Genomic DNA, 15,066 nt, shown 5'->3' on the forward strand with positions numbered 1-15,066 from the left:
CAGCTGGGAGGAAGTACTCTTATTTTCCATGGACTTTACAGTGTCCCAAAACTTTTTGGAGTTAGTGCTACAGGATGCAAATTTCTGTTTGAAAAAGTTAGCCTTTGCTTTCCTAACTGCTTGTGTATATTGGTTCCTAACTTCCCTGAAAAGTTGCATATCACGGGGGCTATTTGATGCTAATGCAGTACGCCACAGGATGTTTTTGTGCTGGTCAAGGGCAGTCAAGTCTGAGGAGAACCAGGGGCTATATCTGTTCTTAGTTCTGTATTTTTTGAATGGGGCATGTCTATTTAAGATTGAGAGGAAATTACTTTTAAAGAACAACCAGGCATCCTCTACTGACGGAATGGGTTCTATATCCATCCAGGATACCTGGGCCAGGTCAATTAGGAAGGCCTGCTCGCTGAAGTGTTTTTGGGAGCGTTTGACAGTGATGAGGGGTGGTCGTTTGACCGCGGACCCGTTACGGACGCAGGCAATAAGGCAGTGATCGCTGAGATCCTGGTTGAAGACAGCGGAGGTGTATTTAGAGGGTAAGTTAGTCAGGATGATATCTATGAGGGTACCCATGTTTACGGATTTAGGGTTGTACCTGGTAGGTTCGTTGATAATTTGCGTGAGGTTGAGGGTATCTAGCTTGGATTGTAGGATGGCTGGGGTATTAAGCATATCCCAATTTAGGTCACCAAGCAGTAAGAACTCTGAGGATAGATGGGGGGCAATCAATTCACATATGGTAAGTTGGCAAACAAACTGAAAGGGTGCATACTGCCACCTAGAGTGAGTTTGAACAGGTATAAAGCCAAGGCTGCCGATTTACTGCCACCTACAGTATGGAAGGTTTGCTCACGACTATAATTATTTGGCTGATCCCTCCTGATGACCCGGATGGAATCATGTGATCTGTCCCTAACCCATAGGAAGTCTCACCCAGTTGACTACTTTAAAATTGTGGTTGCCCTTGATGGCAATGTCCATGCCAAAACTACTTCCCTTCACCCCACCCTTATCTAGAGTCCTCTAACGCTATAATTTTTAGTAGTCCATTTTCTTCTACTACTTCTATGCGTTGGCAAACAAACTGAAAGGGTGCACACTGCCACCTAGTGAGTGTGTTTGAACATGTATAAAGGCAAAGTTGTGATTTACTGCCACCTGCAGTTAGGGAATGTTTCCTCAAATATAATTAATTGGCTGATCCCACCTGCTGACCTAGATAGAATTATGTGATCTGTCCTTAACCGATAGGAAGTCCCACCCATTTGACTATGTCAAAATAGTGAAAGTCTTCAATGGCGCTGCCCATGCTAAAACTGGCTTTTGGGCACTAGAGTCCTCCATCTCTATGGTTTCACATCATTGCATGAACAGACAACTGTACCAGACTATACCCATAAAATGCATACCTGTATATGACCTTGGACTCCCCCAGTGGGCCCATTAAGATGTAATTACCATTTAAATTTTTCCATACCTTCTGGTGTGTTGTATATTGAAGTTAATAACACATCAATACATTTACATTTTAATCATTTAGCAGACGCTCTTATCCAGAGCGACTTACAGTTAGTGCATAATTTTTATTTTTTTTAATACTGGCCTCCGTGGGAATCAAACCCACAACCCTGGCGTTGCAAACGCCATGCTCTACCAACTGAGCTACACCCCTGCCGGCCATTCCCTCCCCTACCCTGGGCCAATTGTGCACCACCCAGCAGGTCTCCCGGTCGCGGCCGGCTACGACAGAGCCTGGATTTGAACCAGGATCTCTAGTGGCACAGCTAGCACTGCGATGCAGTGCCTTAGACCACTGCGCCACTTGTTTTGAGAAGATTGCCATCTTATAACATTTCATACCATCATACCATTAATAACCACATTTAGCTACCTCTGATAAGCGGTTATCATACCAAAATATAACCCACAGACATGGACCTTATAGAAAATCATTAGACTTCGCCACCCCAGAGTGGACCAATGTGGAATTTGGCACTCTGGCCCATGGGCTAATATTCTAAACAACAAAACAGCAGACTAATTTGATACAATTCAAAAAGACTCCCAAATGCCAATTGAATGTGCTTTTATATTAGATAGGGAGTTATAAGGCATATCTACTGACCAAATGTGTAATTTAAACACTATTAAAATATAAAATAATTTATCAGAGACTGAAATCCATATTTTGCCTTCATTTTATTAATGTATTGACAACATTTTAAAATATATACTCTAATGTTAGTATTTTATTAAAGGAATATAAAGTGTAGACTTCATAGTCTACTGCTGAGCACACTGGTTTTCCAGTGTTTTCTGCGAGGTAACATGTATGACTTCTTGAGATTTTAGCCTTTTCTTTTCATCTCTTCTGTTCTCTTCTTCACCTTCCTTCTTAATCTCCAGCTCCTCAGTCATTATTTTACAGTCAGCAGAGGGAGACCTAAAAGACAAACCATTCCATTTGTATAAAGGTGTTGTCAAATCCAAAGCCATACAGATGAGGTTTACAACCCTGTCGTCATCATTTCTAGTAAAATATAAAGGATTAATTTACAAAGAAATGGGCTAGACCTACGTGGTACACCATTCAATCAACCTGTTTAGATTGAAGGTAAACTGTTTAATTCTACATGTTTTATTAAGTTCAAAAAGTGCAGAGACAAGGATTAACGTAGTTGAAACTGTTCCTACTGGCAGCAGACTGTAAACCATTGTTAGTACCTAAATTACATGCATCAAATACATGCAAAGGAAGATCAAGTAACACACTGACTCATGGTACAGCATATACAGTAAGTTACAACTGTGTTCACCTAATAGCAATTCTAGCCTTGATCCAGGCAGTCAGCTTCGTAGGAAAAATGTCCCAGAAAGTATAATACTTATAAACAGATAGGAAGTCAAAGGCAAAATAGTGCAAATCAATTAAGACTTCCCTGTGACAGCCCTCCTAAAAGGCAGGGGAATGGTAAGCAATGGTGGACTAGTGGTGAGAGCCCGAATAAAGCCCAGGAAGAGGAAGACGACCAAGAAACCGAAGTTGACACAGTGGAAAGGAGAGACAGGAGTCTGCAGGACCATGGGGAAACTGACCTGGGGGGGTTGGGGATAATGATTGGGGGCTCCTCGCAGATACGCACACACTTGCTGTCTTGGGGCAAGGCAGAGTTAGGCTTCGGGTTGTTGGGGGGCTGCAGAGGGGTAACGGTGAGCCTCTCCTCTGTAAAAGGGTGTTCCTCTGCTTCCATTTCCTCTTTCATGTGCTTGGGGAGCTCCAGCACCATGGGGTCCTCTTTCTTCACCTCTGGGATGTCGCTAGGAATGTCTACAGGGAGCTTCTCGCGCTTGCGCTTCTGAATAAGCTTTTTATTCACCTCTAAAGACACAACATAACATTGATTTAATCCCTCTTACCTAATGTCACCTTTTTTTAAATATGTAAATTATCACTGCAACTGTGTTCAAGTGAATGTCACTATATAGGCTAATTTACCATTGGGCTCATATTTCAACCTGAGCTCTTCCACTTTGACTTGCAGCTTGATGTTGTCACTCTGGCTCTGTTTGTGGGCCCTCTCTGCACTGAACAGCTTCCTCTCCAGCTCCAGTGCTCTCTGGCTCTCAGAGAGTGACTTCATTCTTTGCATGGACAACTCATCCCCCAGTCGCTCTGCATCCTTCCTACACACACACACACACACACACACACACACACACACACACACACACACACATCAAAACACTGATGCAGGTACGACAGATCCAATTTGGTTAATCTCAACATTTGTAAGCCAAACTTTAAATGTGGAATGCTTATGGGCAAACTGAAGGTCATCACCCACCCAGGATGTAAATACTAACTGTGCCCTAAATCAAGCGATAACTCACGCAGAGTTTGAAAGTTGCATTTTCAGAAGGTCAGTGTAGTAGGTCCCATCACCACCGTCTGTTTCCACTGGTGCTGCAGAGGGCTGTGCCTTCAATGTCATCTGCATAGACACAGTAACCAACAATTGAGACAACTGCACAACATTCAGTTCATACTGTGTGAATCTGTTGCCCTATAACATGTTGTAGTGTTTTGGATTTTAGTTGAAATGACGACAAACAAGAGGACTTTACCTCCACTTTCTCCAGGCGCTGTAGTTTGATCATGAGGGCTTGTATCTCACTGTTCTTCTCTGAGAGCATGGACTGCAGGCGCTCCAGCTGGGCAGGGTCTGCCCTAGAGCCTTGCAGTTGCATGAGTGTTGCTATCTGAACCTGGAGGATCAAGCAAGAGGGAAACGCACATGAATGAATCCCAAGTCTCACATTGAAATTAGGTGATTCAGTAAAAACATACAAGGACTTTATTTTATTTTATCGTACCTTCATACGATGGAGCTGTTGTTTGGAGAAGGCATGCTGCTTCTGAAGGGATTGGTGCTGTACTTTCATACTGATCAGTTGTCTCTCCATCTCTGCTCGTTTGTCCTCAAGCTAAAAATAAATCAAGAGGCTCTTTAACACAGAATGGGGATGAGGGTGCACACCTCCATCCACAGGGCCGCAGTGGAGAGGGTCAAGAGCTTCAAGCTCCTCGGTGTCCACATCACTGAGGACATAACGTGGTCCTCTGACAACAGAACAGTTGTGAAGAAGGCACGGCAACGCCTCTTCTCCCTCGGGAGGCTGAAACCATTTGGCATGGCCCCTCAGATCCTCGGGAACTTTTACAGCTGCACCATTGACAGCATCCTGACTGGTTGTATCACCGTTTGGTATGGCAACTGCACTGTTCTCAACCGGAAAGCCCTACAGAGGGTGTTGCGGATGGCCCAGCGCATCACTGGGGGTGAGCTCCCAGCCATCCAGGATGTACATGCCAGGCGGTGTCTGAGAATGGCCCGAACATGGACTGTTCTTAGTATCGGCAGGCGGTACCGGTGCATCAAGGCTCAGACAAACAGACTCCTAAAAAGCTTCTATCCTCTGGCCATAAGACTGTTAAATGGCTAACAACTACTACTCTCCCTCTCAGACTATCCACAGGTCTCTACCCACTCAGACAACCTACACTGCTGCTAAAATGATTATTGATTAGATGTATTACTCCATTACGCTGATGTCCATTGATTATTGACTCTTAACCAACTGTGCTATTTTGTGTGTTTTTTCCGCATTGTTTGTTACTTATTTTGTACATAATGTTGCTGCTATCGTCTCTTATGACGACCAAAAAGAGCTTCTGGACATGAGAACAGTGATTACTCACCTTGAACTGGACAAATAATTATTATTTAATGAGTCGGACGAGAGGGATTTGCTCCAGACACCCGACAGGGTCCTCATCCCCATCATTCGCAGTAGAAAGAAAAGGAGATATCGCGGAAGGAGATCGGGGTGCTTGGTAAGGAGCCGGTGATGAGTGGCTAATCTGCCTTTGCCGTCGATACTATTGGCCAACTTACAATCGCTTGATAATAAAGTGGACGAACTACAAGCACGTATATCCTACCAACGGGACATTAAAAACGGTAATATCTTATGTTTCACTGAGTCGTGGCTGAACGAAGACATGAATAACATACAGCTGGCGGGTTATACACTGTATCGGCAGGATAGAACAGCAGCCTCTGGTAAGTCAAGGGGTGGCGGTCTATGTATATTTGTAAACAACAGCTGGTGCACGATATCTAAGGAAGTCTCGAGGTTTTGCTCGCCTGAGGTAGAGTACCTCATGATAAACTGTAGACCACACTATCTACCAAGAGAGTTTATCTATATTCTTCGTAGCTTTCTATTTACCACCACAAACAGATACTGGCACTAAGACTGCACTCAATGAACTGTATATGGCCATAAGCAAACAGGAAAACACTCATCCTGAGGCGGCGCTCCTCGTGGCCAGGGACTTTAATGCAGGGAAACTTAAATCTGTTTTACCTCATTTCTACTAGCATGTTAAATGTGCAACCAGAGGAAAAAAAAAAAAAAAACTCTAGACCACCTTTACTCCACACACAGAGAAGCGTACAAAGCTCTCCCTCGCCCTCCATTTGGCAAATCTGACCATAATTCTATCCTCCTGATTCCTGTTTACAAGCAAAAACTAAAGCAGGATGCACCAGTGACTCTGTCAATTAACAAAGTGGTCAGATGAAGCAGATGCTAAGCTACAGGACTGTTTTGCTAGCACAGACTGGAATATGTTCTGGGATTCTTCCGATGGCATTGAGTACACCACAACAGTCACTGGCTTCATCAATAACTCCAATTTGCATACCGCCCCAACAGATCCACAGATGATGCAATCTCTATCGCACTCCACACTGCCCTTTCCCACCTGGACAAAAGGAACACCTATGTGAGAATGCTATTAATTGACTACAGCTCAGCGTTCAACACCATAGTGCCCTCAAAGCTCATCACTAAGCTATGGACCCTGGGACCAAACACCTCCCTCTGCAACTGGATCCTTGAGTTCCTGACGGGCCGCCCCCAGGTGTTAAGGGTAGGTAACAACACATCCGCCACGCTGATCCTCAACGGGGGCCCCTCAGGGGTGCGTGCTCAGTCCCCTCCTGTACTCCCTGTTCACTCATGACTGCATAGCCAGGCACGACCCCAACACCATCATTAGGTTTGTCGATGACACAACAGTGGTAGGCCTGAACACCGACGAGACAGCCTATAGGGAGGTGGTCAGAGACCTGGCCATGTGGTGCCAGGACAACAACCTCTCCCTCAACGTGATCAAGACAAAGGAGATGATTGTGGACTACAGGAAAAAGAAGAGGACTGAGCACAACCCCATTCTCATCGACGGGGCTGTAGTGGAGCAGGTTGAGAGCTTCAAGTTCCTTGGTGTCTACATGGTCCAAGCACACCAAGACAGTCGTGAAGAGGGCACGACAAAATCTATTCCCCCTAAGGAGACTGAAAATATTTGGCATGGGTCCTCAGATCCTCAAAAGGTTCTACAGCTGCACCATCGAGAGCATCCTGACTGGTTGCATTACTGCCTGGTATGGCAACTGCTCGGCCTCCGACCGCAAGGCACTACAGAGGGTAGTGCGTACGGCCCAAAAAATGGTCAAAGACTCCAGCCACCCTAGTCATAGACTGTTCTCTCTGCTACGGCACAGCAAGCGGTACCGGAGCACCAAGTCTAGGTCCAAGAGGCTTCTAAACAGCTTCTACCCCCAAGCCATAAGACTCCTGAACATCTAATCAAATGGCTACCCAGACTATTTACATTGTCCCCCCCCCCCCCCCCCTTACGCTGCTGCTACTCTCTGTTTATTATCTATGCATAGTCACTTTAATAACTCTACCTACATATTACCCAAATTACCTTGACTAACCGGTGCCCCCGCACATTGTATATAGCCTGGCTATTGTTATTTTTTCTGCTTAATAATTCTTTGTTACTTTTATTTCTTATTTTATTTGTGTGATTTTTTTTGGTGTTCTTTCTTAAAACTTGGTTATGGGCTTGTAAGTAAGCATTTCACTGCTGTATTGTATTCCTGTTTACACATATACAGTGGGGAGAACAAGTATTTGATACACTGCCGATTTTGCAGGTTTTCCTACTTACAAAGCATGTAGAGGTCTGTAATTTTTATCATAGGTACACTTTAACTGTGAGAGACGGAATCTAAAACAAAAATCCAGAAAATCACATTGTATGATTTTTAAGTAATTAATTTGCATTTTATTGCATGACATAAGTATTTGATCACCTACCAACCAGTAAGAATTCCGGCTCTCACAGACCTGTTAGTTTTTCTTTAAGAAGCCCTCCTGTTCTCCACTCATTACCTGTATTAACTGCACCTGTTTGAACTCATTACCTGTATAAAAGACACCTGTCCACTCTCAATAAAACAGACTCCAACCTCTCCACAATGGCCAAGACCAGAGAGCTGTGTAAGGACATCAGGGATAAAATTGTAGACCTGCACAAGGCTGGGATGGGCTACAGGACAATAGGCAAGCAGCTTGGTGAGAAGGCAACAACTGTTGGCGCAATTATTAGAAAATGGAAGAAGTTCAAGATGACGGTCAACCACCCTCGGACTGGGGCTCCATGCAAGATCTCACCTCGTGGGGCATCAATGATCATGAGGAAGGTGAGGGATCAGCCCAGAACTACACGGCAGGACCTGAGCAATGACCTGAAGAGAGCTGGGACCACAGTCTCAAAGAAAACCATTAGTAACACACTACGCCGTCATGGATTAAAATCCTGCAGCGCACGCAAGGTCCCCCTGCTCAAGCCAGCGCATGTCCAGGCCCATCTGAAGTTTGCCAATGACCATCTGGATGATCCAGAGGAGGAATGGGAGATGGTCATGTGGTCTGATGAGACAAAAATATAGCTTTTTGGTCTAAACTCCACTCGCCGTGTTTGGAGGAAGAAGGATGAGTACAACCCCAAGAACACCATCCCAACCGTGAAGCATGGAGGTGGAAACATCATTCTTTGGGGATGCTTTTCTGAAAAGGGGACAGGACGACTGCACCGTATTGAGGGGAGGATGGATGGGGCCATGTATCGCGAGATCTTGGCCAACAACCTCCTTCCCTCAGTAAGAGCATTGAAGATGGGTCGTGGCTGGGTCTTCCAGCATGACAACGTCCCGAAACACACAGCCAGGGCAACTAAGGAGTGGCTCCGTAAGAAGCATCTCAAGGTCCTGGAGTGGCCTAGCCAGTCTCCAGACCTGAACCCAATAGAAAATATTTGGAGGGAGCTGAAAGTCCGTATTGCCCAGCGTCAGCCCCGAAACCTGAAGGATCTGGAGAAGGTCTGTATGGAGGAATGGGCCAAAATCCCTGCTGCAGTGTGTGCAAACCTGGACAAGACCTACAGGAAACGTATGATCTCTGTAATTGCAAACAAAGGTTTCTGTACCAAATATTAAGTTCTGCTTTTCTGATGTATCAAATACTTATGTCATGCAATAAAATGCAAATTAATTACTTAAAAATCATACAATGTGATTTTCTGGATTTTTGTTTTAGATTCCGTCTCTCACAGTTGAAGTGTACCTATGATAACAATTACAGACCTCTACATGCTTTGTAAGTAGGAAAACCTGCGAAATTGGCAGTGTATCAAATACTTGTTCTCCCCACTGTATATATATATATATTACCACTAGTATATACTGTAACCATAATTATTTATATATTCCTGCAACCAGTCACTTTTCCATCCCTGTTTACATTTAAGTCATTTAGCAGACGCTCTTATCCAAAGCGAGTTACAAATCGTTTACATGTAAATCCTACTACCAGTCACTTTTTATGTATAAACCCACCTCAACCTCTCCAGCACATTAAAAAGGTACTGACACTGACCTACTGTATATATACTTGCATTCTCATTTTCTTTAACTCTCACCGTAGTCCTTGTGAGGTTTTTATTCGTAATTTTATTTTTTACTTAATTTTTTATTATGATCTATATTATTATTACTGTATTGTTGGGAAAGAGTTTTCAAGGTAAGAATTTCACTGTACTGTTTTACACCCGTTGTATCCTGTGCACGTGGCGAAAACTTTGAAACTTGAAATACATTCAAAGATGCTACGGAGACAGATGGCAATGTAGTACCTACCTCTCCAAATAAAGAATTTCCCTTGCTGTTGGGATCTTGTGCCTGTTGCAATAACTGATCCAGCTGAATCTGGAGATCTTGGTTGGCCTCTCTGGCTTTCTAAAGCAGGCAAAAAGGAAAGACATTAGTTTCATTCGCATGAATGACTACGAATGTAGTGCAATGTATTCATGATACACACAATCCTAAACTGCTGAAGATTATGATCTTTACCTCCAAGGCGTTGAAGCAGGAGACCGCTTCTCTCTCACGCTCTTCTTTCTCCTCACTGATTCGCTCCAGTTGACGTTGAAGGTTTGTGTTGGTCAGCTCCAGCTGCTGCTCTTTGTACTGGGCCTCCTGAAGTGCCAGCTCCAAGGTGGCCTGAGTGGAGAAACATTAAAATGGCTGCCTATACTGTACCACATGCAATTAACTGATATTTAGAATCAGTTAAAAGTAAACAAAGCATTTTTATGGTTATCCCGAGTCTTTATGGGCCTTTACTAATCTCTCGTACAGATGCATGTAACATCGGATGGAATCGTAGTAGGGCTGGGCATTATATAGAACTAATTAGGATTTATGTTTTTGCGCAATATTCCAAATGCCTGTATCGCAAGAATCAAGTGTTTAATTTTTTACATATAAAATATGAGCGTTTTTTGTCTACTTGTTCTCGTTGTCTTTTTGGTCTCATCTCCTTCGCTCCTTCTGTGTTGTGTTCCCATGTACACCAGAGATCTGTATATCATGATGAGATGCTCATGGCTCCGCCCTAACAATGGGAATCGTTGTCCCAAAGTGGGGAAGGCTGGCGACAAACTTAGGTCCACAATTAACCCATAGAAATGCATTGGGATAATTTTGGTGAGAGTGAAACCTCTCGCTTTGCCTCTTCCTCTCGGTTTACACACACACACTCAAAGCCCCTCCCCTGCCACTCACACAAAGATGAGATCACTTCTTCCTCTCTGACAAGCGGTTTCAACTTGCTATTTGCATTTAAGCTTTGGTCAAACAGAATCGGTCATATGGACACTGAAACACTTTGAGATTATTTCACTGTAATAGAGGAGAAGTTATCCTTCCTATTGATACCCTTTTTATTTCTCAACTGCTCAAGTTGCGCACAGAGCAGACACTACTAAAACGGGAGTATCAATGAACATTGATTCAGTGTTCATAACAATTCAACTGCCCTGCCTTGTTGATTGGCAAATAGATCCAAGTTGGCTAAACTTGAAATATAAAGACTCCTATAGAGATTGGCTGGCTACTCATTAGCAAGTGGGCTTGTGCTTGAGAGATTGTTTCGTTAATGATAATTTGCCAAAATCACAATTTCGCAGAAGTTTGCATCTTTGAAATTTCGGAAGAGAGGGGACATTTGGCCAATAGACTTACCCAAAACTTCCGTTTAGGGGGATGGAGACTTTGCTAGTCTCGGTAGTATCTTCTCATATATCTACAGTACCAGTCAAAAGTTTGGACACACCTACTCATTCAAAGGTTTTTCTATATTTTTACTAATTTTCTACATTGTAGAATAATAGTGAAGACATCAAAACTATTAAATAACACAAATGGAATCATGTAGTAACCAAAAAAAGTGTTAAACAAATCAAAATATATGTTATATTTGCGATTCTTCAAATAGCCACCCTTTGCCTTGATGACAGCTTTGCACACTCTTGGCATTCTCTCAACCAGCTTCACCTGGAATGCTTTTCCAACAGTCTTGAAGGAGTTCCCACATACGCTGAGCACTTGTTGGCTGCTTTTCCTTCACTATGCTGTCCGACTCATCCCAAACCAGGCCAGGTCATCTGATGCAGCACTCCATTACTCTCCTTCTTGGTCAAATAGCCCTTATACAGCCTGGAGGTGTGTTGGGTCATTGTCGTGTTGAAAAACAAATGATAGTCCCACTAAGCCCAAACCAGATGGGCTGGCGTATCGCTGCAGAATGCTGTGGGAGCCATGCTGGTTAAGTGTGCCTTGAACTCGAAATAAATCAGACAGTGTCACCAGCAAAGCACCCCCACGCCATAACAACGCCTCCTCCATGCTTTACGGTGGGAAATAAACATGCGGCGATCATCCGTTCACCCACACAGCATCTCACAAAGACACGGCGGTTGGAACCAAAAATCTCAAATTTGGACTCCAGACCAAAGGACAAATTTCCACCGGTCTAATGTTCATTGCTCGTGTTTCTTGGCCCAAGCAGGTCTCTTCTTCTTATTGGTGTCCTTTAGTAGTGGCTTCTTTGCAGCAATTCGACCATGAAGGCCTGATTCACACAGTCCCCTCTGAACAGTTGATGTTGAGATATGTCTGTGACTTGAACTCTGTGAAGCATTTATTTGGGCTGCAATTTCTGAGGCTAGTAACTCTAATGAACGTAACCTCTGCAGCAGAGGTAACTCTGGGTCTTCCATTCCTGTGGCGGTCCTCATGAGAGCCCGTTTCATAATAGCGCTTGATGGTTTTTGCGACTGCACTTGAAGAAACTTTAAAAGTTCTTGAAATGTTCCGGATTGACTGAGCTTCATGTCTTAAAGTAATAATGGACTGTCGTTTCTCTTTGCTTATTTGAGCTGTTCTTGCCATAATATGGACTTGGTCTTATACCAAATATGTCCATCTTCTGTATACACCCCTTACCTTGTCACAACACAACTGATTGGCTCAAACGCATTAAGTGGTAAAGAAATTCTACAAATTAACTTTTAAGAAGGCACACCTGTTAATTTAAATGCATTCCAGGTGAATACCTCATGAAGCTGGTTGAGAGAATGCCAAGAGTGTGCAAAGCTGTCATCAAGGCAAAGGTCGGCTATTTGAAGAATCTCAAATATAAAATATATTTTGATTAGTTTAAAACTTTTTTGGTTACTACATGATTCCATATGTGTTATTTCATAGTTTTGATGTCTTCACTATTATTCTCCAATTTAAAAAAATTGTAAAAAATAAAGAAAAACCCTTGAATGAGTAGGTGTGTCCAAACTTTTGACTGGTAGTGCACCTCCAGAACTTAATTGAGCATCTGACACAATATTTTAGTTCTGGGTTCCTGAGATTAAGTTTTTACAGACAGTGTGGTAGGGTACTCACCTTAGCAGCCTCCAGCTCCATCCTCTCCACCTGCAACTCCATCATCTCGGTGGACAGGGTTTCATGAGTCTGCTCTGTGACCGATCGCAGCTCCTCCATCTTGTTGCTCAGGGTCACTGTCTGAAGCTCCAGTTTATGCTTCAGCTGCTTCTCACTGAGCTGCGCCTCATCCAGTTCAGCTCTCATTCTCTCCATCTACGGCCAAACACAGACATCACATTCACTACACTGACTGGGCACACAAAGCATTGTCAAGAAATAAGTATTGCCTCAAAGGCAACAACTCCTGATTAAGTATGTCATTAGTAGAGATGATTTCAGTGTGTATAATTCCACACAAAAAAAGTCTAGATTCAGCATTCCCCCAAATACAGCCAATGGTGTACAGGTAACCCAAACCACATCAATGGCTCCCCAACCTTTTTCTTGCACTCATTGAGCTCCATAGCGTGGTTCCTCTCCAGCTGGGATTCCTGTTGCTCCCACTGCAGCCTCTGTTGGCTCTTGACCGAGTCGTAGTCGGAGCGCAGGCTGTCCAGCACACGGCTTTTCAGCTCCACTTCCCGCTGCAGGGAGTATTTATCCTGCTCCAGGGCCTGAGAATAGACACACAGGAGATTCATAACTCCAACAACAACCCACTCCATCTGTGTTCCCATCCAAACACTGTTCAACATTACTGTAATATCAGTTGTAACAAGATTCATGACATGAAATATAAGGATGATTAATAGTTGTTATGGACAGCAGTTGTCTTATTTTGTAATGCGTTATACTGCTACTGTCATAGCCTATTCATCAACTGTCAAGAAGACAGCAGTCTTTAGAGATGTCAGTCATTGGCCAGTGTGAACGATCACCTCCACAGCGTTGGTCATCTCTATCCGCTGCTCCTCCAGTTTGTTCTGCAGATCCAGCTGCCCATCCAGCAGCTGAAGGCCATATTGGCCTGCCTTCTGCAGCGCATCGTCTGCTTCTTTCAACTTGCGTTGTAGTCGCTGGATCTCATCTTCTCCTGAAGTAGACATCTTTCACAATTGAGGTGATGTAAAAAGAGAGAAACTTAACAGCAGCACTTATTGAAATTGTGGGACACCCATTTAACTTCAGCGATGGTTCATATGGGGTAAGGTGGGATAGTTGTTCAATTATGTAAAGAATGTGGGCTATTCTGTGATTATCATATCTGATTAAATGAACACAACAAATAATATTGACAAATATAGATATTGGCCTAATGATGGAATAAACCCTGAGCTAAACCTAGTTGAAAACAATGGATAAAGAATGTAACTAACTACTGTTCCACAACGAAACGGGATGAAACGATTGTATACACGCAACGTTGTATGCTTGCTTTTGCTAGTGAACAATACTGCATACCACTGATAAACAACACTAACATTAGCAAGCTTTTTCCTCCTGATATGAGTTAGCTACTGTAGCTAGCTAGCTAAAGTACGTTAACTAAACTTGCACGACATAGTACTAGCTAGCTAGCTAGATAACGTAAGTTGCAAGCTAACTGTTGATTGCACAAAGACAGTTACCCTCGGAAATGTGACCATAAGAGGATAACTGGCAAGCTATTGTAAAATTACTTTTCATGTTTAGCTAGCTAGTAAGCATACCTTGCCAACAAGCAGTCAAAAAGGGAACCGAACCACCACACCTAAAATCTTTGTTGTTTTATAGACCGCGCACACAAGACGATTTGAATTCTGCTGCAGCCCAATGACTGTTCAATGAGGTGACATCAGAGTTGGGACATCCAAGGCACCCGTTTAGACTTTGCTGCCCAGCCAAATATCGCGAGAGATAGTGAGCTGTCTGTTGGTCTGCCTTTCTACAAGTGGGTGGTGACCAATTTTCCCTCTAAACAGTGTTGCAATGTCCGCTGTTTTCCAACCAAATTGGTCTACTTTGAAAACGATGTCGCGGGTGAAAATGTATTGATCGCGGGTTGCAGGTTTTTGTGCTATTTGTAAGTTGCACCGCTGCCGCCATGCCATATCTCTTAAAAATATATATATTTCAATGTGACCTGCTGCTGAGTGTCAGGCAGTGATGCAGGTTGTTGCTGAGTGAGTGGGAGAGCCGGAAGTGTGTGTGTCTGTCTGTGTGTGTGCGTGCGTTGAGAGAGCACTACAGATATTGGCTGAGTCAGGTGAACGAGAGGGAGAGCGAGCAGCACGCGCGCACGTCTTGACATCTTTTGTTGTAGGTAGGCTATTTAGATTGTCATTATGGAGACACCTGTTTCAAACACTTTTTCAATAAAACATATGAATATGCACATCAATAAATAATGGAGACAAAGCACTGGAAAACGACTTTGGGCTCGCTA

General features: G+C 43.5%; 1 protein-coding gene across 1 annotated transcript; it reads right to left on the minus strand.

The window, feature by feature from the left end:
* Window positions 1–2,181: 2,181 nt before the first annotated feature.
* Window positions 2,182–14,809, minus strand: LOC311107495 (protein Spindly-like). Its single transcript, XM_084149992.1, has 12 exons — window positions 14,351–14,809; window positions 13,580–13,747; window positions 13,139–13,315; window positions 12,720–12,914; window positions 9,831–9,980; window positions 9,618–9,716; window positions 4,375–4,485; window positions 4,126–4,266; window positions 3,892–3,992; window positions 3,497–3,684; window positions 3,097–3,379; window positions 2,182–2,443 (listed from the first exon to the last, which is right to left on the minus strand). The coding sequence occupies exons 2-12, from the start codon at window positions 13,745–13,747 to the stop codon at window positions 2,284–2,286; spliced, it is 1,773 nt and encodes a 590-aa protein (XP_084006118.1). The 5' UTR covers window positions 14,351–14,809; the 3' UTR covers window positions 2,182–2,283.
* Between the last annotated feature and the right edge of the window lie 257 nt (window positions 14,810–15,066).

This window comes from Coregonus lavaretus (assembly GCF_964263955.1).
Source record: "Coregonus lavaretus genome assembly, chromosome: 32".
NCBI lineage: Eukaryota > Metazoa > Chordata > Actinopteri > Salmoniformes > Salmonidae > Coregonus > Coregonus lavaretus.